The sequence below is a fragment of the Berghia stephanieae genome, chromosome 15 (genome assembly GCF_034508935.2).
Source record: "Berghia stephanieae isolate SIO BIC M18660-M18661 chromosome 15, UCSD_Bste_1.3, whole genome shotgun sequence".
In the NCBI taxonomy this organism is placed as follows: Eukaryota; Metazoa; Mollusca; class Gastropoda; order Nudibranchia; family Aeolidiidae; genus Berghia; species Berghia stephanieae.
The window spans coordinates 8,656,653-8,684,152 of NC_088374.1; the positions used below are offsets into that span (position 1 = coordinate 8,656,653).

General features: G+C 38.4%; 2 protein-coding genes and 1 long non-coding RNA gene across 6 annotated transcripts in view; 2 read left to right on the top strand and 1 right to left on the bottom strand.

The window, feature by feature from the left end:
* The window catches only part of LOC144960299 (uncharacterized), a 29,797-nt gene extending 16,846 nt beyond the window's left edge, over positions 1-12,951 (top strand). For 2 of the 4 annotated variants that reach the window (XM_078893342.1, XM_078893343.1), the window contains 2 exons: positions 4,103-4,241; positions 5,331-5,778. In XM_078893342.1, the coding sequence (XP_078749468.1) occupies positions 4,103-4,241; positions 5,331-5,756 (565 nt within the window). In that variant the 3' untranslated portion in view covers positions 5,757-5,778. Of the gene's footprint in view, positions 1-4,102; positions 4,242-5,330; positions 5,779-12,823 lie in introns of those variants that run through there. The other 2 variants (XM_078893344.1, XM_078893345.1) reach the window with 2 other exon arrangements.
* On the top strand, positions 7,457-11,428 carry LOC144960477 (uncharacterized). The gene is made up of 2 exons (XR_013642858.1): positions 7,457-8,227; positions 9,943-11,428. It is a non-coding gene; the product is annotated as an uncharacterized LOC144960477 (long non-coding RNA).
* Positions 12,952-14,379: 1,428 nt separating the features above from the next.
* On the bottom strand, positions 14,380-22,505 carry LOC144960767 (collectin-12-like). The gene is made up of 6 exons (XM_078894062.1): positions 22,461-22,505; positions 21,839-21,948; positions 19,345-19,457; positions 16,395-16,506; positions 15,524-15,576; positions 14,380-14,423 (listed from the first exon to the last, which is right to left on the bottom strand). Exons 1-6 carry the CDS (start codon positions 22,503-22,505, stop codon positions 14,380-14,382), a joined length of 477 nt encoding a protein of 158 aa, XP_078750188.1.
* Between the last annotated feature and the right edge of the window lie 4,995 nt (positions 22,506-27,500).

Genomic DNA, 27,500 nt, shown 5'->3' on the forward strand with positions numbered 1-27,500 from the left:
CCACACGCTTACACACTTCATCGCCGTTTTGCATAACATAACATAACTGATCCCTCTCATGCGCCATGGTTTTATTGTTATTGACTACAACGGTAAATGAATGTTGTGATACAGACCACCCCCCCCCCCACACCCCCCCACCCCCCCCCCCTTCACCCTACCCTCCCACAAACATCATCCGATTGTAGGATGTCATTGTCATGTATTGTATAAAGTTATCTTCCTCAACATATCAACAAAGTTGATAAATAATAAAGTTCAGTGAGAGTTGGCTAGCTGAGGCTGAAGGCCACATAACGCGGCAATATTCAAACTATTTATTTTTTGGAGTATGAAGCAAAGACCATACTGCTGTGCCACACTGCCCCCCCCCCCCCCCCCCCCTTTTCCCCCACCCTCCCCATTAAGTCGTTTTTTCATCTGACGTTATTTGCACAGCTTGAAAGGGAAATTTTTCTGATTGGTATTGTAACCGCACGTTTTGCAAATTTTGGACAAATTCTATGATTTTATTATTTTTTTTGCAAGATTGGCGTTCCCCGTGGTGATGAAGATTTTTATTGTAATTTTGTTTCCCAACTTTGTACGTTGTGCCTATTTCCAAATCAGCATCATTTCTGGCAAAATTTGCCATTATTTTTGTCCCATAATTTTGAGTTTGAAATTGCGTAAATCTACGGGGATTTTTTTTTGCAAAATTTACTTATTTTCTTTGCAAAATTTTGAAATAATTTTTGCAAAAAACCGCGGGGTCAGTTTCATGTCCTGCGGAAATCGGGGAAGCATTGCTAGAGTGTACTTAATTTTGTCCTGGCCCTGGCTGGCCGGGGTCCTTGGCTTTGACTTATCGTTTTTGGAGGTGGTGTGTTTTTTTTTCACCTTGTAAAGCATCTCTCTTTTATGTACTGCTATATTTTTTGTTGATCTGAACATCCTGATTTGTAAACAGTTGAGTGTATTCCTCTTTGTACGATCCTGTACTTGTGTCTGGGTAATCAGACTCTTAGGCTATGTGTTCTTGTGGTATGACACTCGCTTTCGGATCGGAAGGTCCTGGGTTCGAGCCTCGCTTGGCGCATAGTTGAGTCCTTGGAAAAGACTCTTTACTCACATTCTCTCACCGTACTCAGGTGTAAAATGAGTACCTGGCCGTTAACAGCGTTGTCTTTGTCCGAAAAATTGTAATATCGCCTATCAGGCGTCATGTCTCGTCCTACATGTTAAATGTTGCTGTTGACCAGGGACCCCTTGTAAAGCGCATTGAGCACGTTAAGTGGATATTGCGCTATATAAATGCTCAATTTTTTTTTTAGGTGATCTCAAACTAAGAACTAACACTGATAATGTCCTCTAGGAATCTAACTCTGTTCCCCATTTGAACCATCTTCATATTACTTTTTCTTGTATGCATTTTTAAAGGCGAACTTTTATATTAGCGCAATATCCACTAAACATGCTCAAAGCGCTTGACAAGGGGTCCCTGACCAACAACAACACATAACTTGTAGAACAAGGATCACGTCCCGTCCTAAAAATGTTAAATGTTGCTGTTGGTCAGGGATCCCTTGTAAAGCACTTTGAGCACATTTAGTGGATATTGTGCTATATAAAAGCTCAATTTTTAAAAAAAAAAGGCTTTAGTGCACCCATGTACACATTGAAAATTATGCTACTCGACGCCTTTGATTTTGAGATGATGACCGTCTTAGGTCAGGGCATTTTACCGGTCATCTGCATTTTTTGCCAAATTGGGACCTAAAATTTGCCAAAAAACCCCCCCCCAAAATTTGCCCAGAAATTTGCCAAAAAGACCAAAATTTGCCGAGGAGAACTAAGCGTTTCAGTAAAAATTAACACGCAGACAGAAAAAAATATATATAAAAGACAATTTATTACATTTAAGGAGGCTACATTTATTATGACTGTGAATAGCGTTGTTACAAAGATTTTAAAGGATCATTATCCGTAGAGAGTAGCTTCCCTTGGTTTGGGCCCAGTCAAAGTTGCAACATTTCTCAAGTTTCGCACTTTTTTTTCTCGTTATTTTGTTTTCGCTTCTTTTTTTTTTTCCCAAAATTTTCCACGCGATTTGCCAATTTTCCCAAAATTTGCCACGATTTGCCAATTTTGGGAAATTTGCCAAAATTTGCGGATCGCCCTGATATTTGCGGCCGCAAAAAATGCAGATGACAGCATTTTACTGTAAAGTATCTTAAAGTTGAAATTGATAACTGCTAAAGTTTTAAATATAGCGCAAATTTAAATAAGCAAACTCCTCAGTCTGTGTTGATTTCAAATGGTAAAGATTATTCTTGTTTAATCGTGGTTGTAAAATCATAATTTATCAGAGACTAATGTATGTTTTATTATCTTGATTTTTGTCATTAATATTTCATTGTACTATGATGAACTTTGTACATTTTATGATTCATTCGATCTTGACCAGTTTTCAATTACCAGTATTCTATGATTGTATTTTTCGATTGATACATTTTCCCTGACATTCAAAGTTGTGTAAAACTGTCTGTAAATGATACAATACAAGCTATATGAGATTCTGTAATTACAAATTATTGTATAAGGCATTTAAAGGATAATTCCTATTAAGCCTTTAATAAGATAAGATAAGATATATGGAATAAGCTTACAAGACAGCAGGGCTAAATAACAGACAGTTTTAGAGAGATAGCCCTCTAACACTGCGTGGTATTTTGCCCGCCTTCCTTCTCTTGCATCTCTTCTTGCATCCACACCCAACGCCCTCTCCATACAATTACATTGTTACCACATTTGACGAAATGTAATATTTTGTAACTTTACATATAAGTGTTTGTGCTTTTTGTCTCCTGACGAAGGCCAAGGGCTGAAACGTTATTTGTTTTGTGCTGTTCCCTTATATATGAGTCACATTTACTCACTTTATCTTTCTCTCCAATTTTGTTGGCTCATTTAGACACCTCTAGTTTTCATTTTACCCTCTGAGCTAGGTCAACTTGACCCAAGGCCTTCCTTGACCCCATTAGTGAGGTCAGTCCATGGGTGGAACAGGTAGCGGTCAGGGGAAATCTGTGATGCCGCTGATGGTAATTAATTGCTGCAACAGTTCATGGTATTGCTCAGTTGCTAACATGAACATGCAAATTGTTCCCGTACTACAAGCAAAGCAAGGGTTTCTTTCATCATATGCCATGGTTGATAATAATGTATCCTCTTAAGGCTGCTCATAAGAGAGGTGTCAATTTAAAGGTCTTTGGACTATCAATGAAATTCGTTTGTTGTAATTTGCATATTGATAATTTAATTCTCAGCAGCAGAAAATGATTGAAACAAGCATCATTATAAAGTAAAAATGATGATCTTGACACATGCCAAATTTTGTTGTCCGGGCAGTAAAATCTTAAAAGATATGGTTTTTTAATTGTAAAATTCTTATTTGGCATGCCTTGGTGAGATCCTCATTTTCTCTCCCATAGTATTCCATGCCATGAATTATGTCCAAATATCATAGGAATAAAATAAAAAACCATTAGACGAACATATTATTAATCTTATTTTTTAAAAAACGTTTAACTGATTTAAATATTATGTAGTTTTGAGCACATTTGAAATCCAACTTTTCAATGGCTTGATGACTTTTTTCTATACTTTAATCCCTTAGGAATCAAGTCGAAATTTGATTTTTTTGTGAATGTGAGGCATTATTGTTTGAAGATGTATATGCTGCTTTTGTGTGGTTGTCTCAGGAAATTGCCGTCTTTATATTGTCATATAGGTGTCAATGTTTAGGGTCATTGAAATCCATCTCAATTACTGGTATATTTGCATGTTGAATAAGTAATATAATGTAAGTTCAAGTTCTCCTTTCGTGCACAAGTGAATGTGTTAACTTTTTATGGACTGAAGCGCCCCGATATATATGGCAATGATTTCCCAAAAATTAAATGATTCCATGCAGTGCTAAGCTTGAATGTGACTTGTGAAACAGACTATAGCAGCCATGTTGACCTCATAAAGAATTAAAAAAAGGAAAGTGAGGAAAAGAAGTAAAATAAAAAAAAAACAACAAAACCTTAACATTTGATGTTTTCATCAATTTTCCCAGCATGCAAGAACCCGACAGTCGAAGAAGTCCCTTGATCGAATTCAGGAAATTGGGTATCGGACCTCGTAATGAAATCAGCAAGAATGGTTGGCACATGAAGACACTAGGAACTCATCTCAAAGATGAAGGATATTGGGGGGTGAGTTTCACAATGTTAACTCACTCAATCCTAGAGATTTTCGCTACTTTTCAAATTAGAAAAAATGTATTTAAAATGACCATGTACATAGATAGTTATATTCAACTACCATTAACATGCAAAAACTAACAACATGAGCTTTGATACTACGTCTATAATTTGTCTCAGAAAAATGTAATAAATAGCCATGGGGTAAAACTAAACCGGGTAAACTACGGATATAGTCGGTGTTAGGGTTGAGTGAGTTAATGTCATAGATGATAAAAAGTAATAACGATAAAAAAAGACAGAAAGATAATGAATTAAAAAATGACAAAATACCAAACACGGAATGTTTCAGGCTCAAAGCCCTTCCACAGCCAACAACAACACTGAGGCAGGTAGGCGAACTCAGTACATTTTGGGTACGAAGCAAAGACCGTACCGCTCTGTTATGTACTGTTAAATTTGTGTGTTGTTTTGAATGTATAATGTAAGCGTTTAAATATGGGATCTTGTGCAGGTGTCTGGATGAGACTTCTAGGTTATCTCAAGCTAAGCCTCATTGATATAAAAATTTTTTTAAAATTGAGCTTTTATATAGCACGATATCCACTTAACTTGCTCAAAGTGCTTTACAAGGGGTCCCTGGTCAACAGCAACATTTAACATTTAGGATGGGACATGACGCCTGTTAGGCAATATTAAAATTTTTTTTGGACAGAGACAACGCTGTTAACGGCCAGGTACTCATATACATCTGAATACGGTGAGAGACTGCGTAAAGAGCATTCTCCAAGGACTCAACTGTGCGCCGAGCGAGGCTCGAACCCAGGACCTTCTGATCTGAAAGTGAGTTTCATACCACTAGACCACATAGCTCTTGGAATCTACATCTGTTCCCTATTTGTACCATTTCCCCCTATTCCTTCTTTTTCTTTGGTACTTTAATTGGATTTCTAGAATTTTGTTGACAATCCCATTTTCTTCATTTTTCTTGGTGCTGATGTGACCTGAATGTGTCGCAAGCACCCATAAAACCCTTAAAAAAACAAACAAAAACAAACAAAAACAAACATGTTTTTAATTAATTTTTTTTTCTCTCCCCAGGTCCCAGTTGACTATGTCAAAATTGACATTGAATACGATGAATGGGATGTTTTGAAGACTGCACTAGCTGAGGGATCTCTGAAATTTGTTAAACAGCTCGGGTTTGAAATACACTCAAGGCATTTTTTAATTGCTAACAACAAAAAAGTGTTGGACGAGGAGAAAGAATTATTGAGGAAGGAATCCAAGAAATCCAGAGAGCTGATAGAAAAGTTGGATTTTGTTCACATGTACGAAACAATCAAGCAGGTTGAGATTTTTAATTTTCGCAAATTTAATTATCGTAAGAACCCCTTCGGTAATTATAAATCGAATTTTACGAAGAAGGAGCGGTCATGTTGTTATGAGTTGCACTATATAAATACAGATTTTATCAATGAAAATCAGACAATAGTACACGAGAAAGATTCAAAACTGTTCCATTGATTGAAATAGAGGTGATAAAATAAGAAAGATTTATATATATATATATATATATATATATATATATATATATATATATATATGTGAGATGTTAGAAAATATCATTTTTGTAATATTTTGACGTATAAAAACATCAATTTTAAATAATTTAAAGAATGATACAAAATGTTATAGATAGAATGCGCTTGGCCAAGGAGTTCACAACATTGCCATCCGGAAGTATAACGGACCAACACACAAACTCTGTGTAACCATGAACTTTTATAGTCAGGTTAATACAGTTTAGTGAGAACAACTCACAAACGCGGATGGCAAAAACAATAACAAAGGCCTGAGTGACGTCATCTGCATACTATCTATACTTTTTCATTTCTCTTGGTCCATCTGTGCCACTATGGAGCTGGAGTTTGTCCGGTTTGACAAAATAGCTTGAAATTGCCTGTTACATATTGGATAGGTCGCTTGTCTATTACAATGTACTTTCTGCCAGATCTAACAGACCCAGCTGGGTAATTAGCAGATTAAAACATGGAACAGAAAAAGCTCTGAATCTAGACTATACTATATTATTATCATCCAAACTTACTGCTGTTTTTGGTCATGATGACATTAGGGTATCACGTGTTAGCTTTTTTAAAAGTTGGCAGCTATGCATTGAAAATACGCATATCAGATATAACCCACTGCCTAAAGAGGATTCAATAGTCTGCTGTCACGTCTGCCCAGCAATGAGCAGCTTGGTTCTAAACAAAGAAAATGGGTACTTTTTATTCTTCATGCTGGTTAGCATTTTTTCTCTTGTCATCTGATCAGAATGTATAAAAGTCAAAACTTTAACAGATTTATAATGTTTTTCTCCTCTGAATACATTTTCATGCTCGTCGGAGAAGTATTTCATGAAGGCGTCCACCATTGTTCCGATAATTTAGAACCAGTTACTAAGTTACTATGTGTCATTACGAGGGAAGTGACGTCACGTCTGTTGAAGCTTATTTGAAAGAGATCACAAGGAGTGAATCTTAAGATGAAGATTAGAATTTAGTTTTATTAGCAGTGAACAAATCTCATTTATTTTCTCAATGAAAGCACGATTTGTTTTCACATCGATTTAAATCAGAACAAGTATAGGTATCTATAGAGGGCATATCTCTGTACGGCTATGTGGTCTAGTGGTATGACACTCACTTTCAGATTGGAAGGTCCTGGGTTCGAGCCTCGCTCAGCGCATAGTTGACTCCTCGGAGAAGGCTCTTTACTCATATTCTGTCACCTTACTGAGGATGTAAAATGAGTACCTGGCCGTTAACAGCGTTGTCTCTGTCCGGAAAAAAATGTAATATTGCCGAACAGGCGTCATATTCCATCCTTCATGTTTGAATGGCTGGGCTCGAACCCAGGACCTTCCGATCTGAAAGCGAGTGTCATAACACTAGACCACATAGTTGCACATTGCTCAGATTTTATTTTTATCTGGGTCCTGCCAGGGATTCTTAGCTGACAGGAATGTAGTCACTTGTCTAGTCCATTTTTTTGTAGGCTGATTTTTTCCCCCTTGTAAATCATCTCTCTGTTATCTACTATTATCGTCTTTAGTTTTGAGTATATTTCACTCTGTAAGTATTTTTTTTTAAAAATAACGATAAGTATTCAATTGTAAGTTTCAATTTATTAGACGAAGACAGATACTGTGGATGTTTCTGGTTTCCCCTTTATCAACAAAACAAGATGAGTGAAACGATACAGGTGAATGAGATAACCTTCATTGATAACCTTAACAACGAACATTATCTCACTCATCTGTAGTGTTTCATTTATCCTGTTTTGTTGATAAAGGGAAAACCTGAAACGTCCACAATATCTGTCTTCGTCTAAAAAATTAAAGCTTACAATTCAATACTTATCTTTATTTTTTTAATCCAGCTTCAAGCAGAAACATTTTCATTATTCTGTAAGCATTTGAGTGTATCCTTCATAATGGGATATTTTGCTTGTATCTGAATCGGACTTTATATTATTGTCAAAATGTTACAGTGAATGACATAATCAGTTGGATGGTGAAAAGATTTGAACTGAGATATTGCCAAGTTTAGTTAGAGGGTCAATTTTGATCAAAAATGAGTTCTTGTCATAAATGATTAAATCAACCCTTTTTGTACACCTTATGGAAATATCAAAGCTTAATTTCACTTCTAAATATTTTTTACATCAAGACAAGTTGAAAAGGTATGAAATGTGAGAAAAGTTGTTGGGTACCTTTCCTATACATGACCATAACTTCATGAAAAATCACCCGATTTACTTCAAATAAAGATTAAAATGCTCTGGGGAAAAATGCAAAATGTGTAAATCCAAAATTTTCACCTTCCGACTGATTATGTCATGCACCGACACATATTGTCAAAATAGTCACATTGACGGATTGCTAAAAAAATCCTCCTGAGTGGGGTTCCTGACCTCCCATAGTGGGCAGCGAGGTACTTACTGAATACAAGTTGATACTTACTGTGGATACTGTGTATCCCCCTATGTCTGTTTTCCAACTTGCATTCTGTCTTTGTCTTGGAATGAGATTACTTGGTTTTATCCTGGCCCTGGCTGGAGTCCTGGCTGGGAGGGAAGCAGTCAAATGCATAATTATTGTTTTGGGAGATGATATTTTTCCCTTGTAAATCATCTCTCTGTTATGTATTATTATATTTGTTATTTTGAATGTATAATATAAGCATTTGAGTGTGTTCCTCTTTGTTGGATTTTGTTCTTGTGTGCGGATGAGACTTATACTTATAGGTGATCTCAAACTAAGTACATTGGTGGTATGCTCTTGGAATCTACATCTGATCCCTATTTGTTCCCAGTTCCCCTTTGTCTTACTTTCTCTTGGGTGCTTTAATTGTAATTCTAGAACTTTTTACTATCCCATTTTCTTCCTTTTTACTGGCGCTGATATGACCTTAATGTGTTGCAAGCGCCGGAAAACCCTTAAAAACAAACAAAAAATCTTCTGTTCCCTTTTCAAATCAGTCCTCTTTATTCAGTAGATAAAGACTGGGTCGTGGGTTTGCTGCTTTTAAGTTAACTTTGTCTTGCTTTTTTTTTTTCATTGGTGCTTTTAACTTCAGATCTGCAACTTTTGCCTTGTCAAATGACCTAAAAGTGTTGCAAGCGCCATAAAACCCACTACAACTACAAGCTAACAAACAAACAAATATATAATCCTGGTTTGCTGTGTTTAGAAAGTCATTGCTAAACAAATACAACCAAAGAGACATTAATTTGTTCAAATACTGTTGATTGAATTTCAAATACTGTTATAATGTTATGTGTTGCAAGCGCTGTAAAACCCTTGACTATTTATATGGAATACGTGCTAATGTATATTTGTGACCCTTCGTCTCGAAACTGTATTATGTTGGGATGAATTGGACCCCGAAAAGTGACTTTAGAATTAAATGGATAGTAAATACCAATTTTTGAGCTTTTGCATTGTGAGAAATTGTCTTCATTCTCTAACATAACAAATCGAAACAAACCCCAAGTTTCATGTTTTTGTCAATAAATTCAATTTTTTTTTGCACCCGAGTCATCCCGACATAATACCGTTTAGAGACGGTGGGTCACATTTTACATGGAGATAAAGATAAGGGGAGTAAATCTGAATCATGAATGAACAAAACCAAAACAAACGACGTTTCGACCCTTGGCCTTTATCAAGTAGACACAATTAGCCTACTCCCCTTATCTTTATCTCCATTTTATTGACTCATGAAGGCACTTCTAGTTATATATTTTACATATCAGTGAATTTTTGCTTTACGACTATTCTGTTGTATGTTTCTTCATTGAACAAAATGATCTGAACAGCTTTTCATATGCAACCCTTACAATAACATTCCCCTGGGTGGGGTTCCTGACCTCCCATTGTGGGCAGGAAGGTCACTTACTGTGTCTGGATGGGGTTCCTGACCTCCCATAGTGGGCAGGGTGGCACTTACTGTGTCTTCTATCCCCCTATATCTGGGTGGGGTTCCTGACCTCCCATAGTGAGCAGGGTGGCACTTACTGTGTCTTCTATCCCCCTATATCTGGGTGGGATTCCTGACCTCCCATAGTGGGCAGGGAGGTACTTACTGTGTCTTCTCTCCCCCTATATCCTGGGTGGGGTTCCTGACCTCCCATAGTGGGCAGGGAGGTACATACTGTGTCTTCTATCCCCCTATATCAGTTTTCCAAGGTGATTTCTGCTTTTGTCTTGGAATGAGATTGCTTGGTCTTGTCCTGGCCCTGGCAAGATGCCCTGGCTGAGAGGAAAACAGTCAAATGTATAGAGTTTTGGGAGATGATACTTTTTGTCTTGTATATCATCTCTCTGTTATGCACTGTATTATTTTTGATATGACGTAGGATTATGATTTGTAAACAGTTGAGTGTGCTCCTCTTGTGGGGACCAGGTCTTGTGTCTGGATGAGACTTTTCGGTGATCTGAGCAAGGCTTGAACCCAGGACTTTCCGATCCGAAAGCGAGTGTCATACCACTAGACCACATAGTCGCACATTGCTCAGATTTTTAAATTTTTTTTCCTGGGTCCTGCCTGGGATTCTTAGCTGTCAGGTGGTCAGACGAAGTACACTGATAGTGTGCTCTTGGAATCTACACCTGTTCCCTGTACTTGACACAATTCCCCTTTGTCTTACTTATTCTTGTCTGCTTTCAAATGTAAATCTGTAATATTTTTTTTTGGCTATCCTATTTTCTTCATTTTTACTGGCGCTGAAATGACCTAAATGTGCTGCAAGCGCCGTAAAACCCTTGACTATTTATGTATTTTGAATACGTGCTAATGTATATTTTACATATCAGTGAATTTGTGCTTGACTTTCTGTTGTACTTTTCTTCATTGAACAAAATGATCTCAACAGCTTTTCATTTGCAACAATTACAACAACATTCCATATCATGCACTTTTTCTATAATATTCTTTTAAACTGTTTTTATACAGCCATTTTTTATTTTACATAATATTGCAATGTTGGAATTTTGATGACACAATATACTAATAAAAACCAATTTTTTAAAAAATGACCGTAATTATATGAAGAAATATATGTATATTTATAAGTTCACTTTTTTACTATGCTGCCTACACAGATAGGAAGAGAGAGAGAGAGAGAGAGAGAGAGAGAGAGAGAGAGAGAGAGAGAGAGAGAGAGGAGAGAGAGAGAAGGAGAGAGATGAGTGGGAGAGAGAGAGTGAGGAAGAAAGAGAGAGGAGAAAGAGGAGAGAGAGAGAGAGAGAGAGAGAGAGAGAGAGAGAGAGAGATAGAGGAGAGAGAGATGGAGAGAGGGAGGGAGAGAGAGAGAGAGAGAGAGAGAGAGGGAGGGAGAGAGAGAGAGAGAGAGAGAGAGAGAGAGAGAGAGAGAGAGAGAGAGAGAGAGAGAAAGAGAGAGACATGAAAAGGGGTAGACAGAGAGACAAACATAAACACAAATGAAACAAATAAGTATACTATGAATTCAAATGTTTAAAATAAGATGCCTTTTATCTGATGTTCTTTAATCCACGCCATTGTAATGTAACTACATTCCATTTCTGCATTCCTTATTTGAAATAAACAATGTAATATAAGTACAGAAATATCGGCAGAGAAATGATGCGCCGAATATTTCTATGATGTCAATCTGGTTTTATTTATGTTTTTATTTATGTTTTTTTTTTTTGTTGTTGTTCACTCTCTCCTTACCGATCATTTTCGGTATTTTCCCAAAAAAATGGAAGGCTTACACAACAGAGAAATTGGTTTTTACAACTCAAACAATTTTCTCTACAAAACAACTTTATATTCTTATTAATTAAACAAAGATCATTGTGATGTAAAAAATAATCTGAATAAGAAAACGTATATTGTGTCGTAACAAATGTGACGATTTTGCTGTAGGTGGTAAGTAGAGGGTTAAAGAAGGGTTTTGAGCCCGAAACGTTCCGTGTTTAGTATGTTTGTTTTTTTTTTATTTTAAAGCTGTTATATTCATTTTTGTTTACCGCTTCCACCATACAGGTTTCGGCTGTTAAGAACCTCTGGGCTGGGGTCTTTTGACCTCCCTTGGTGAGCTGGAGGTCACTTGTCGTGACTTCTAACCCCCTACTTTATTTGTTTTCTGATTTGCTTTCTGTCTTTGTCTTGGAATGGGATAACTTAGCTTTGGCCTGGATGGGGTGTCTGACCTCCCATAGAGGGCAGGGAGACACTTACTGTGTCTTCTATCCCCTATAGTCTATCTGTTTTCCAACTTGCTTTCTGTCTTTGTCTTGGAATGGGATAACTTATCTTTGTCCTGGTACGCTGGATGGGGTGTCTGATCTCCCATAGAGGGCAGGGAGACACTTACTGTGTCTTCTATCCCCTTTAGTCTATCTGTTTTCCAACTTGCTTTCTGTCTTTATCTTGGAATGGGATAACTTATCTTTGTCCTGGTACGCTGGATGGGGTGTCTGACCTCCCATAGAGGGCAGGGAGACACTTACTGTGTCTTCTATCCCCTATAGTCTATCTGCTTTCTGTCTTTGTCTTGGAATGAGATTACTTGGGTTTGTCCTGGCGCTGGGAGGGAAACAGTGAAATGTATAGTTACGAGTTTTGGGAGATGGTATTTTTTGTCTTGTAAATCATCTCTCTGTTATGCACTGTATTGTTTTGTTTACATATTATTTATGATTTGTCACCATTTGAGTGTATTCCTCTTCGTGGGGGCCTGTGCTTGTGTCTGGATGAGACTTTTAGGTGATCTCAAACTAAGTACACTGATAGTGTGATCTTGGAATCTACATCTGTTTCCTATTTGAACCAATTCCACTTTGTCTTAACTTTTTCTTGGGTGCTTTAATTGTTATTCTGATATGACCTTAATGTGTTGCAAGCGCCGTAAAACCCTTAAAAACAAAACACACAAAACAAAGATAACAAAGAGCCGGTTGACGCCAACTAACTTCATTCGTTCCATTTATTCATATATTATTTCAAATTCATATAATATTCATGTATTTATTTGTCTATTGTTGTTGTCCCATGGTCTAGGTGTCACACTCACACAGGGTACAGCCATCAGGCCCACGTTTGTACCCATCTAGGCCACATGACAGGTTGGGACAAACGAAAGGTGGGCAGGCGGTTGTAACAGCTGAAAAATAATATATAAAATAAAGATAAGATAAAGATAAAAACTCTTACTTTTAAAAATAGAGCTTTTATAATATAATATAGATAGCGCAATATCCACTAAATGTGCTCAAAGTGCTTGACAAAGGGTCTCTGACCAACAGCAACTCGTAACACGTAGATCGAGACATAATGCCTGTTAGGCGATATTACAATTTTTTTCCCCGACAGAGACAACGCTGTTGACTACCAGGTACTCATTTTACACCTGAGTACAGTGAGGGATGTGAGTGAAGAGTCTTTTCCAAGGACTTAACTATGCGCCGAGCGAGGGTCGAATCCAGGACCTTGGGAAAAATTGTAAAATCGCCTAACAGGCGTCATGTCTTGTTCAACATGTTACGTGTTGCTGTTGGTCAGGGACCCTTTGAAAAGCGCTTTGAGCATATTTAGTGGATATTGCTCATTATTATTATTATTATTATTATTATTATTATTATTATTATTATTATTATTATTATTATTATTATTATTATTATTATTATTGTTATTGTTGTTGTTGTTGTTATTATTATTATTATTATTATTATTATTATTATTATTATTATTATTATTATTATTATTATTATTATTATTATTATTATTATTATTATTATTATTATTATTATTATTATTATTATTATTATTATTATTATTATTATTATTTTAATTTCGTGTATTCAAGGCTTACTTGTTGGCGGTGTTGTTGTAGTAGTAGGTGTGGTCGTGCTTGGTGTCGTGGTGGTGGTTGTGGTCGGGGGTGTAGTGGTAGTGGTGGTGGTCGCTGTAGTGGTGGTACTATCGGTGGTCTGGGTGGTAGTGGTAGTGGTGGTAGTGGTGGGTGTTGTTGTAGCCGTTGTCGTCGTCGTAGGTGTTGTTGTGGTGGTTGTGGGGATTGTACTAGTAGTGGTATCAGTGGGTGTGGTAGTAGCTGTAGTAGTAGTGGTAGCTGTAGTAGTGGTAACCGTGTCGGCAGCTGTTGACGTCGTTTTATCAGTCGTTATAGGGGTAGTAGTCGTCTTTGTTCCTGTAGATGTAGTCGTTGGCGTTGTTGTTGCTGTTGTTGTATCTGTTGCTGGAGGAGTTGTTGTCGCTGTGGCTCTTGTAGTAGTTGGAGTTCCTGTTGTAATTCCAAAAGGACCTGGGGTTTTTTTTTTGGGGGGGGGGGGGGGGGGTTGGGTTTTTTTTTTTGGGGGGGGGGGGGGTTCCAAGATTAAATAGATGATATGTTACCAAACGTTTCTAAACAGTTTAATGTAGGGTTGAATCTTTTGCATACAATTAACCAGTTAATTAACTGAGGCACTCTAGAAAAACTCATGATTAAAAATTTGGCAAGAAACTCGTCCTTCAAATATCGGTCGATTTAAATGACCCTCAATTTACAAAAACTCTCGAACTGGGACTACTCGGACTAGTAGAATGTTACCTACTTACTAATTGTGGGAGAGATCTATTTGTCTGTTTGACATGTAATAAACTTAAATATAAAAAAATAAAATAAAATTCCCTTTATTCATTCCCGTGGAGAAATGTGTCTTTAGGGTCTATTCCAAGGGAAGACTGGAATAACCCAGGCGTCAGCCGCAGAGCAGCGCCGCAAAGTGAGCTCGGGTGAGGTGACTTGCTCAAGACCACACAGCGCAGCGGCGGGTGATCGAACTCGATACCTTTCAGGTACGAAGCAAAGACCGTACTGCTGAGCCACGATATGGAAGTAAGGAATATTTCGTTGACCGGAAATAGATAGTCAATGGGGTGGAATGGGCGAAATGGCAGGAAATATTCTGATTGGATAATGTCTAGTAACACTCCAACCATTAATTCATAACCCTACAGTGTCAGTGCATGACATAATCAGTTGGAAGGTGAAACTTTTGGATTTGCATTTTTTTTCATTTTCTGAAAGAATATGCTCCCCAGAACATCTTTATTTGAAGTACATCGGGTGATTTTTCATGAAGTTATTGGTCAGATGTACGGGAAAGGTATCCAGCAACTTTTCTCAAATTTCATACCTTTTCAACCCGACTAATTGTAAAAAAAAAAATTCAAGTAAAATTAAGCTTAGATATTTCCCAAAGATGTACAAAAATGGGGTTGATTTAATCATTTTAGACAATAACTCATTTTTTGATAAAAATTGATCTTCTCACTTAACTTGGCAATATCTCAGATCAAACCTTTTCACCATCCGACTGAGTATGTCATGCATTGCAACTGTTGGGACTAACCCACACCGGAGACTGACTCCGATGATCCGGCACTGCCGTCCTCTGCCGTTTTCCAGATAAAGATGTCGGGAACGGACAAAATGATAAGAATAGATAGAAGAGCCTACCCTTATCAAGCATCTAAAAAAAACAAAAAAAAACTGCAGAGGACGTCGGGTGATGGGATGGGTCGTTGGGTAGGTCTAGCGGCTCTTCTCTTTAGTCTTAGTATTGTGTCCATGCACGAGGTCTTTATCGGGAAGACGGCAGAGGTCGGCAGTGCTGGGTCGTCGGAGTCAGTCTCAGGTGTGGGTTGGCCCTTAACCGACCTGTAATAAAGATGGCATCCGTGACGCATACAACTTACCATATTCACAGATGTAGGGGTGATCAAAGTGGACGATGAAGACGTCATTACATCTGAAATGAGATACATAATGGTTCACCAGTAAGGTATTGACACTCTACGTTTAGATAAAATACTTACCAGTTCTGCTCTCCAGATGAACTGTACCAACACACAAAACGGATATATGACCTGAACCACTCTTAGTCTGATATAGGGGCAATGACTATAAACAAAAATATTATGAAGAAGAGACCATTACCACCCCAACGAAAAAAAAAACGTCAAAGAAAACGAAATATAACATGGTTCAACCCACCCTACAGCAAGAACGTGACAACCTCTATCGGTAACAAATTCTTCAATCTACTACAAAATGCTTCCCTCCAGGTCACGTCCTATGCCCAATCATGAACAAAAACGCCATTAAAATAGGATACACCTGCATGCCAAACATACAAAACATTATTTCCTCCAACAACAAACAAAAACTATCACAGCCAGCTCAGCCCAGCAACAACAGAGAGAAAAAAAAAATTAACTGCAAGACCCAGGCAACATGACCACTAAACGTCAATTGCCTGACTCAAAACGTTTTTTATCAAGCCACAGTTACACGTTACCTCCTCGTTCAGGGGCGTGATAATGTTGGTTGATTCGGTGCCTGGCTCCGTATCCATAAAAATCGATTACAGCATTTTAACAAAAATAAAACTGAGAAATGGTAAATACCGCCTCTTACTTATTTGATTAAGTCTTTTCTTTAATTTTTTCCCCCTTTCTTTTGTATTTACAAATATAGCATGTCGTTTTATATCATTTTATTCTGATTCTGGCATCACCTTATACTGTAAGCACGCCACGCCACTGCACATCGTGTATACATACTCACTTGTAGTCATGCCATTTCCCACTGTGTTCCATGTTGATGGCAGCGCAATCCTCTAGTAGGCCTCCGATTCCAGGCTGGCCGCTGTCCCAGTTGGTGTATGCTGGTTTGGAACCTGTTATGAATTGAATATTATATAATAAATGAAAGAAGATGATGTCTATCCGCTCTTGCTATTTTGTGTCAGTCCATGACATAATCAGTCGCAATGTAAAAATTTTGGATTTGCATATTTTTTTTTCCATTTTTGAAAGAATATGCTCCTCCGAGCATTTTAATCTTTATCTGAAGTAAATCGGGTGATTTTTCGTGAAGTTATGGTCAGATGTATGGGAAAGGTATCCAGCAACTTTTCTCAAATTTCATACTTTTTCAACTTGACTAGCTGTTTGTTTTTTTTTGTTTTTAAGGGTTTTACGGCGCTTGCAACACATTTAGGTTATATCAGCGCCAGTAAAAAGGAAGAAAATGGGATAGTAAAAAATTCTAGAATTACAATTAAAGCACCCAAGAAAAAGTAAGACAAAGGGGAAATGGGAACAAATAGGGATCAGATGTAGATTCCAAGAGCATACCACCAATGTACTTAGTTTGAAATCACCTATAAGTCTCATCCAGACACAAGAACAAAATCCAACAAAGAGGAACACACTCAAATGCTTACATTATACATTCAAAATAAAAATAATAATACATAACAGAGAGATGATTTACAAGGAAAAAAATATCATCTCCCAAAACAATAACTATGCATTTGACTGTTTCCCTCCCAGCCAGGATTCCGGCCAGTGCCAGGACAAAACCAAGTAATCTCATTCCGAGACAAAGACAGAAAGCATGTTGGATAACAGATATAAGGGGATAGAAGACACAGTATGTACCTCCCTGCCCACTATGGGAGGTCAGGATCCCCACCCAGTGACTAGCTGTAAAAAATATTTAGAAGTGAAATTAAGCTTTGCTATTTTCCGAAGATGTACAAAAGAGGTTGATTGAATAATTTATGACAAGAACTCATTTTAGATAAAAATTGAGTTTCTAACTAAACTTGGCAATATCTCAGTTCAAACCTTTTCACCATCCGACTGATTTTGTCATTCACTGTAACTGTAACATAATATATAAAACGAAGGAAGCTCACGCCTCTCGGTTCTTTGTTATTTATTTTTAAACCGACATTTGTGTGATTCGCTTTCACTAAAGTTCTACTTCTTCTTCAAGTACCAAGTCTGTGCCAGACATCAGTGATCATGGTACGCCATTCATCTCTCTGATCAGATCACATCAAAAAACTATTATTACTCTTCTCTTTCTGTTCAAACTATTCAAATATGTTTCTCTTGGTCTACCTTTACTCTTTTTACCTTCTATCTTTCCTGTGAGAGCAAGATGTTCAAAACATTTATGTCGATTTAGGTGCCCTAAAAATTGCATTTATCTCTTTCTTATTGTACGAATTAGTAATCTTTTAGTTTCAGCTTGCTCTAATACTTCTTCATTAGTTTTTTTCTCTGTCCATGAGATTCTTAACATCCTTCTCAGGAACCACATTTCTGCTGCCTCCAGTTCCGGTTTGTGCAAACTATTATAATCGTTTACTAACTTCGCGGAGTTTGTGTGTGTTGAACCGGTGACCTCAAGAAGTCGCGGAGAGAAGGCTCTAGTTAGACTAAGGTTTGAAGCGACCTTTTTGGGGATCATGGATAGCTCATACGGCAGAGTTACAATCTACCCGGCCAGGCGGAGTTGTCGTACCAGTAAGGTCGCGGGTTCAAACCCCCATCTCCGCCGCGAAATGTTTATTCTCTGTTGCCTTCTGGCATTTTCCTACTCACTTCATTTCTTGTTATTATCAACATAAGTACCAGCTCCATTCACTTTTCTGAATTAAAAGTTCACCCCAAATACCCGAGCATACTCAATGTCTCAATCGTTTCACATGTTTGTGTTGAGAATTTTGGCTGTTAAGCTTAAATGCTGGCCAACTAAGTTCGCAGAGTTTGTGTGTGTGTTGAACCCGTGACCTTAATAAGCCGGGGAGAGAAGGCTCTCGTTAGACTAAGGTTTGAAGCGACTTGTTTTGTTTTTTTTTTTTTTGGGGGGGGGGGGGGGCGGATAGCTCATACGGTAGAGTCACAATCTGCCCGGCCAGGCGGAGTTGTTGTACTAGTAAGGTCGCGGGTTCGAGACCCCATCTCCGCCGCGAAGTTTTTATTTTCTGTTGTCTTCTGGCACTTTCCTACTCGCTTCATTTCTTGTTTAGCGGATATTGCGCTGTATAGGGAATGAGATTAGCGGAAGAGTAGCGTCCCTTGATTGGACGTCATCGGCGGAGAAGTTATTTGTAACAAACCAACTACAAGCCAAGCGCTCCAAATACAACATTTATTATTCATATTTCTGTACAAAAATGCATATCATAATCAACGTTATGCATTTTTGTACAGAAATATGAATAATAAATTTTGTATTTGGAGCGCTTGGCTTGTAGTTGGTTTGTTTACAAATAACTTCTCCACCGGTGACGTCCAATCAAGGGACGCTATTCGTCCGCTAATCTCATTCCCTATGGATAGTATGCGCTAGGCTAAGAAGCTCATAACATTGCTATCCGGAAGTATAACGGACCAACACACAAAACTACGTGTAACCTTTAACGTTTATAGTCTGTTAATACAGTTTAGTGAGAACTACTCATAAACGCGGATGGCAAACAAAAAACAATAACAAAGGCCTGAGTGACGTCATATTCGTTCTATCTATTATACAACGTGCAACGTTCGAACCACTGGGTCACCCCTACAACACTCAACACAAAGCTCTATGGTGAGGCTGAGGACCTAAAGCGGACCACAGACTTCATAGCAGATATCGGACTGCAGCCATAGATGTCCATCAGAGGAACGAAGAAGAAGTTCTATCTATAAAAGCTCAAGTATTGGTCAGGACTCACCATCCGTCCATTCCCAGACTCCTTCATCATCATCGTCAGACAGGCCAATCCAGACGGATTCAGACACGTGATATGTGTTCCTTAGCATTGAGTATAGATAGGTCTGGGTGTCTCTATAGGGACAAGGGAAAAGATGGTCGGGGAAGGAAGAAGAGGAAATGGGGTGGGGGGGGGGGGTGGAAGGTGGGTGGGAGTGGAGGATAGAAGAGTTGTAGTTGACGAAACCATCATCATCATTATCATTGTCGTCACCACCACCACTACCACTACAACCACCACCACTACTACCATCATCATCATCATCATCATCATCATCATCATCATCATCATCATCATCATCGTCGTCGTCGTCGTCGTCGTCATCATCTTCAAATTCATCATCATTAACTTAAAAAATAAGTGTAGCTTTGTTGTCTAGTGTCTATTTTCAGACCGGCAGGTCCCGGGTTCGAGTCTCGCACTAACACTGGACGGTGCAAATTTGAATCCTTGGAAAAGGATGCTAACTCACTTTCTCTCAACGCACTCAGGTGTAAAATGAGTACCTGGTCGGTAACAGCATTTCATTTTTGTACTTACATCATGATTCGTTCTAAACGTTTAGTAGTTTTTGCTATTGGGTTGTGACCTTTTGTAAATTGTGTTGAACACGCTTAGTGGATGTTGCATTTTAGGCTTAACTTATAATGGCTGGGTGGGGTTCCTGACCTCCCATAGTGGGCAGGGGAGGGGGGGGGGGGGGTACATACTGTGTCTTCTATCCCCTTATATCTGTTTTTCAATATGCTTTCTGTCTTTGTCTTATAATGAGATTACTTGGTTTGTCCTGGCCCTGGCCGGAATCCTAGCTGGGAGGGAAACAGTCAAATGCATAGTTATTGTTTTGGGAGATGATATTTTTTTTCCTTGTAAATCATCTCTCTGTTATGTATTATTCTATATTTGTTATTTTGGATGTATAATGTAAACATTTGAGTGTATTCCTCTTTGTTGGATTTTGTGCTTGTGTCCGGGTGAGACTTATAGGTGGTCTCAAACTAAGTACTTTGATAGTGTGCTCTTGGAATCTACATCTGATCCCTATTTGTTCCCTGTTCCCCTATGTCTGACTTTTTCTTGGGTGCTTTAATTGTAATTCTAGAACTTTTTACTATCCCATTTTCTTGCTTTTTACTGGCGCTGATATAACCTAAATGTCTTGCAAGCGCCGTACAACCCTTAAAAACAAACAAACAACTTATAATGGGACAATGTTTGGGGCATGTCTGTCGCAGACCTGATGAAACACTGATAAGAAAGGCTCTGCAATGGACACCCCAAAGAAAGATGAAGCGAGGCCGCCCCAAGGAGATTTGGAGACGTAAATTTGAGCTTTTATATAGCGCTATATCCACTAAAAGTGCTCAAAGCGCTTTACAATGGGTTCCTGACCAACAGCAACATTTAACATGGCGCCTGTTAGGCGATAATAAATTTTTTTTCGGACACAGACAGCGCTGTTAACGGCCAGGTACTCATGTTACACCTGAGTACGGTGAGAGAATGTGAGTAAAGAGTTTTTTCCAAGGACCCAACTATGCACCGAGCGAGGCTCGAACCCAGGACCTTCCGGTCCGAAAGCGAGTGTCATACCACAAGACCACATAGCCGCACGTATCGTGGGACCTAAAACAGAGAGGTCTGTCTGTCTGTCCCTCGAGAAGGCCTCAAGAACAGCTGCTGACAGTACCAGGTGGAGATCCCTTGTATCCCCCCAAATGCCAGCAGGCCCGGAGAAGATTGAGTGAGTGAGAGTGAGTAAAATGGGGGGGGGGGGGGGGGGGGGGGCGAAGTGGCCGAGGGGTTAAGGCATTGCATTGTAACCAGGAAAGTCCAGGATTCAAGCTTTGCTTCAGGCACTACCCCTGGGTAAGATTATAAACACCCAACTTGCTCACTTGGGACAACCTGGGTGATTCCTGTTGACACCAGACGTGATGGAGTATTCATATTCCTTCATGGAATGCCTCGGCGCGGAGGGCATAATTTTCAATATTTTTTTTTTTTGGAATTGAACTTAACCTTTCTATTTATTATCATTATTATTATTATTATTATTATTATTATTATTATTATTATTATTATTATTATTATTATTATTATTATTATTATTATTATTATTATTATTATTATTATTGTTATTATTATTATTATTATTATTATTATTATTATCATTATCATTATATTATTATTATTATTATTATTATTATTATTATTATTTATTATTATTATTATCTTATATTATCATTATCATTATATTATTATTATTATTATTATTATTATTATTTATTATTATTATTATTATTATTATTCATTATATTATTATTATTATTATTATTATTATTATTATTATTATTGTTACTATTTATTTATTTAACTCATCAATATAGATTCCTTTGAACACTTTTAGTAGACATTGCCCTATATAAATGTTACAATATGCTCAATAACTTACTTATCATTGACAGTCACCAGACGTCCTTTATGAGAGCGACAATCCCTCTGCGCATGATCAAAGTCGAGGCTCTTGTATGTCATAAAACTATAACAATAATTTCCTCGCACCTGGAGGGAGAGAATACAATTATAATGAGTTCCCAATAATTTGATACCCACCGCCCCAAAAATAGCCTGTGCAGGTATATGGTCTTGTGGTATGACACTTGCTTTAGGATTGGAAGGTCATGGGTTCGAGCCTCGCTCGCTCGGAGCATAGTTGAGTCCTTGGAAAAGGCTCTTTAATCACATTTTCTCATCGTACTCATGTGTAAAACGAGTTCCTGACCGTTAACAGCGTTGTCTCTGTCCGAAAACGAGTGTTATATCGCCTAATAGGCATCATGTCTCGTTCTACATATTAAGTGTTGCTGTTGTTCAGGGACCCCTTGTAAAGAGCTGTGCGTACGTTTAGTGGATATTCCGCAACCACATAACAACACGAAGGCTCTCGAGTCAAATTTTCCCACCGTACTCATGTTATCAAAACAAACCTGGGCATTTATACACCATCCTGTCTTCGTCTTTCAGCTTATCCCGCATTTTGCAGGGTTGTCATAATGAATGCCATATCTTCATACATCTCGGTTCAGAGCATCATCTTTCTCCAGGCCCAGTTCTTCCATATCGTCGTTTACCTTATCCAGCCGTCTAGTCTTAGGGCGTTCCTTTTTCCTCTTTCCTGCTAATTGTAAGTCCAATATTTTCCTTTCCACGTACTCCCTCTCTCGTCTCTTTACATGTCCGAATCATTTCAATCTATTTTCTCTCATCTTTATTGATACTTTCTTCACTTCAGTTAACCTTCGAATTCGTTCATTTCTCATTTTATCTTTTCTTCCCCAGCCAAGTGACCATATCGGCATCCTCCTGCCACCTCAACTTCTTTATCTTGTTTCTCTCTCTGGAGAGAAATGTGGAAGAGGGAAACACCAAGAGGAGAAAACATCATTAATGATCCAATCAATTCAATAACGCCAGGAAATACTGGACTTCCTCAAATCGCCTCTTAACTGGACATGGCAGAACTGCATCAAATATGTAGATGGAAACTTGTAAACAGTGATACCTGCCAGGCAGCCCCAGAGACCAGCGATCAAATCGTCCTCCACTGCCCAGTCACTAAACTTGAAGGTGGCTACGAAACCGGCCTTAGGGCGGAGGAAGACTTAAGAAGCTGGGTTGACGAAATAAATTTGGAGGTGTAGCCATACCCTTCTTCTACTATCTTGTTTCTTTGTTGTAGCTGTTGTCTCTAGTCCATATAACATTGTTGGTCTTACAACTGTTGTATATATTTTCCACATCAGCTTTGCGGAACAACATCATAATATATCCATTGAATTTCCGCCCTTCTACCACAGTACTATTAGATATCGTCGCCTTGGCACTCTATGAAAGAATATAGAGAATGAGATTAGCGGAAGAGTAGCATCCCTTGATTGGACGTCACCCATAGTCTGTGACGTCACCGGGGAAAAGTTATTAGAGAGAGAACGTCATGTTGGTTGTGCGCATGCGTCTCTCGTCCTCGCGGTTCAAGGGACGCTACTCTTCCGCTAATCTCATTCCGTATAGACAATTCATCAAACAAGATGTCTGATGTCAACAGGAATCACCCATCTTGTCCAAGTGACCAAATTGGGGGTTAATAATCTTGCCCAAGGAAAAAAAATTGAAAGTGCCTGAAGCGGGGCTCGAACCGGGGACCCTCCGGATCACAGTGCAATGCATTATTAACCACTCAGCCATACCCCCACCCCCTCGCCCAATAAACGCACTAATAGCGTTTTTCAATGGACACGGGAATAAAATGTGTTTGAAGAGCCTTTTCTAACCCTCTCCTTCCCACCTAGATATAGCAATATCGTCACATTTATTACATATATATATATATATATATATATATATATATATATATATATATACATTTTTTTTCTTATTCAGATTTATTTTGTAAATCACAATGATCTTTGTTTAATTAATAGGAACATAAAGCTGTTTTGTAGAGAGATTGTTTGAGTTTAAAAAAAAGAAATCAATTTTTCTACTGGGTAAGCCTGCCATTTTTGGGAAAATTCTGGAAATGATCGGTAAGGAGAGAGTTTAAGGACCCGCCGACTTTCCGACGCTCGCAGCGGGGCCCGAACCGCGGTCCTGCCAGTCCAAAGCAAGGCGAGTGCCGTGGCTTGAAACTACAAAACCTTATCTTTCTCTATGAAATTATCTGCCTGTCTCTAAGCTCCAAGACCGATAGCCTTTGTTTAACCCTCTCCTTACCACCCCCACCCATAGGAAAATCGTCACATTCGTTACGATGCAGTCAACATTTTCTCATTCTAATGTCTTTTGTATGTACATCATAATATTTGAACAAAAATATTTTCTATAGGGAATGAGATTAGCGGAAGAGTAGCGTCCCTTGAGCTGACGTCACCTTATAGAGAGAACGTCAAAATGGTTTTGTGCATGCGTCTCTCTCGACCTCGCTTTCGGTGAAGTGTCTAATGCCGCCATTGACTTACTAATAATAGACCGGAAATCTCCACTGCGCGGCGAGGCAAAATGCGATGCTTTTTGCGTGCGCAGCCATTATCGCCTATATGACTCCACCCTCGGGTCTGCGTGTAGTACTCCCGCGTATTGTTCGAATGGCATGTATGGTTTACAACCGTATCGCCTCGTCGGTTATGGATGTTTCAACTTAATTTGACTTATAACATACCAGGGATCGACAGCAATACTCAGTCTAATTGAATTAAGGGGCGATTTGGGTCTTTAAAAAAAAATAAATTAATTACCAATATTGGGCGGTTTTAATCATTCTGTATCGTCATTATATGTTAAAAAACAACATTTATGGTGAAAAATTTTAATTATCTGTGTTGATGCCCATTTTGCGACCTAATTTGGGGGTCTGACATAAAAAAATATAACAATCTTGTGGCAAACGTTCCACAAAAACTAATGAAGGAATGACCTCCATATTCTTCCCTCTTGTCAACATTGTACCATAGTGTGTCACCATAGAGAGATTTTACGGCTTTAGCTTATGGAATTTTTATTAGAGCATTACAAAGTTGAGAATCAAAATGTTATGACAAAATTGATGTTAAAAATTCAGAATTAGGATTATAATTCAAAATTCACATATCTTATCAAAAAATTCTCTCTATGGTGACACAATACATTATCTCTGTGATAACTGTGGTAATTTTCAGACAATTTTATTGAATATATTCAGAGAAACGTTTGACAGAGTATCCCACACCCTTAGCAATATGACATTTTGAGAAAATAGCAAAATAGCTTCCCGTTTTTCACACTTTTCTTACTATCTGTACCATTTTCGACTGTGTTTTTCGTGCCTTTATAGTCTACTTTAAGAATTTGGACTTCAATTATATTATTTCTAGGGTAATAAAATATCAATTTCCACCAAAATCTCAAAATCAATTTTTCGAAGGATTTTCCTAATAATTAGACCCAAACCGCCCCTTAATCTATATACTGAAAGTAGAAAATCACGAAAATACACTATGGAGGTATGTATGCAACCAACATAATTGATAAACCTAATCATATTTCATCGATCTTGTTGTAGCAATACATCCCGATGGGCAGTGCACATCCTACCCATTAAGTGTATGCAAATGATGGTGCAGAACTGCGTCTCTGTCTTAGCATCAACAACAGTCAGTGTGCAATGCAAGTTGGATTATAGGTATCGTAGACATGTCGGCATGTTCGTGTCTGATTCTTGCTGCGTGCCACACAATAGCAATAGTGGTAAGCGAGGTCTTAAATATCCTATGTAATTTAACTTTTGTTGTTGTTGTTTCTTTATTTGTGTATGATATTTTATATTTTTATCTATAAATCCCGCCTAAGCGAAAGCCCCTTACGGTGCTGATGCGAAAAGGCCCCGATTTTAAATATATTCCGCAACAAGCATTGATAATTGCTAATTGTTTTTTGGGTTTTTCTGTTTTGTTTTGTCAGTGCCTGAAGAAAAAGAAATGGAAAGGCTCATGTTGTGTTGCCTGGAATTGTTCTAATAGACAGACCAAGAGGTCCGAACTTATTCTAATGACAGAGAAGAAGATCTTACCTTCCACCGTTTTCCTTCAAATCCTCAAATGAGAAAACAATGGATTGTCGCGATTAAACGACAGAAATTCACACCATCGCGGTTCACTAGAATCTGCAGCAAAACACTTTACATCCACAGACTTTACAGCGAGCAAAACAAGGAGGCGATTGAAAAAGACTGCAATTTCTTCCGTTTTTACATATCCACAACATTTGCAGCCGAAAACAGCCATCCAGAGGAGAAAATTAATAAGAAACCCAACTATGAACAGGAATCGACCATTTCGAACCAGTGAAATTCTAAATTCTGCTCTTCAAGACCACACGTACTTTTGTTCAAATGCAAATAAACAAACTAAACTAGAAAACCAACTGGCAAGGCTAAGGAAAAAACTCAAAAACAATCGCACAAAAATTATGCGATCAAAATCCCGTAACAAAAAATTGACAGAGATCATAAGCGGTCTTATAAATCAACGGTTAATAAAGGCCAAAGCTGAAGCGATTCTACAAAAAACTATTAGTGGAATGTCTCTGGACCTTTGTCGTCATATTCAAAGATGTGGTAACGTAAAGAAAAGGATTTACCTTCCTAAGGTGAAGAAGTTTGCCCTTGCTCTTCACTTCTTGTCTCCGAAGGCATACGAGTTTGTGAGGCCCATTTTGCGTCTGCCTCACCAACGGACTCTTCTTCACTGGAAAGCGGATTCAGAGACTTCGGACAAGGACCCGTCGATAGTCGGGAGGCTACGAATGCACTGGTATTCATGCTGGTCAGTTTGAAAGGGAGATGGAAAGTGCCAATGGCCTATTTTTTGACGGACCATATTAACTCCTCAGCTGGCATTTTGTATCAAAGAAGCCATGGAAAAAGCAGCAGACTGCAATCTCATAGTAAAAGCTGTTGTCGCCGACGGTCTGAAGGCCAACATGAAAGCCGCAACAGAGCTGGACTGCGACATAAATCTGGAGACTTTGAAGACCAACTTCAAACATCCCCACCCTCAGTTTAAGGATGAAAATGTCTACATGATATGTGACCCTCCCCATATGCTGAAGCTATTCAGAAACTTACTGGCGGACACAGGAAGCTTGACGAGAACCACAAACAGCGGAGTGAAAGCAATTTCTTGGCAATACAATGTCCAACTTCACCTGCTACAGAAAAGAGACAGTCTGTACCTTGCAAACAAGATCACGGAAAAACACATCAAGTTTCAAAATGTGAAAATGAAAGTCAAAATAGCCGCGCAAACACTGTCCAATAGTGTGGCCACAGCTATTGACCATCTGAGGGACGACCTAAAGCTGGAGCAATTCAAGGACTCTGAGGAAACGTGCCTTTTTCTACGGACAATCGACCGGCTGTTTGATATACTCAACACAAAAAATCCGTTTGCAAGAGGTTCGAAAGCTACCTTGAGTCCCCAGAATGTAGAGTCATGGCAACCGTTTTTGGAGGATGTCCAGAAATACCTCGTGTCTCTCCAAGAGCCATCGGGATTGCCAATACACAGAACCCTGAAGAA

What these genes read in the sequence shown, in the direction of transcription:
- LOC144960767 (XM_078894062.1), bottom strand. Translation starts at nt 22,505, where the DNA reads ATGGAAGAACTGGGCCTGGAGAAAGATGATGCTCTGAACCGAGAT. An exon ending in CTGGTGACTGTCAATGATAA is followed by an intron (nt 19,458 to 21,838) that starts GTAAGTTATTGA and finishes TTGTCCCTATAG; the next exon opens with AGACACCCAGACCTATCTAT. An exon ending in CCCCTACATCTGTGAATATG is followed by an intron (nt 14,424 to 15,523) that starts GTAAGTTGTATG and finishes TTTATATTTAAG; the next exon opens with TTTATTACATGTCAAACAGA.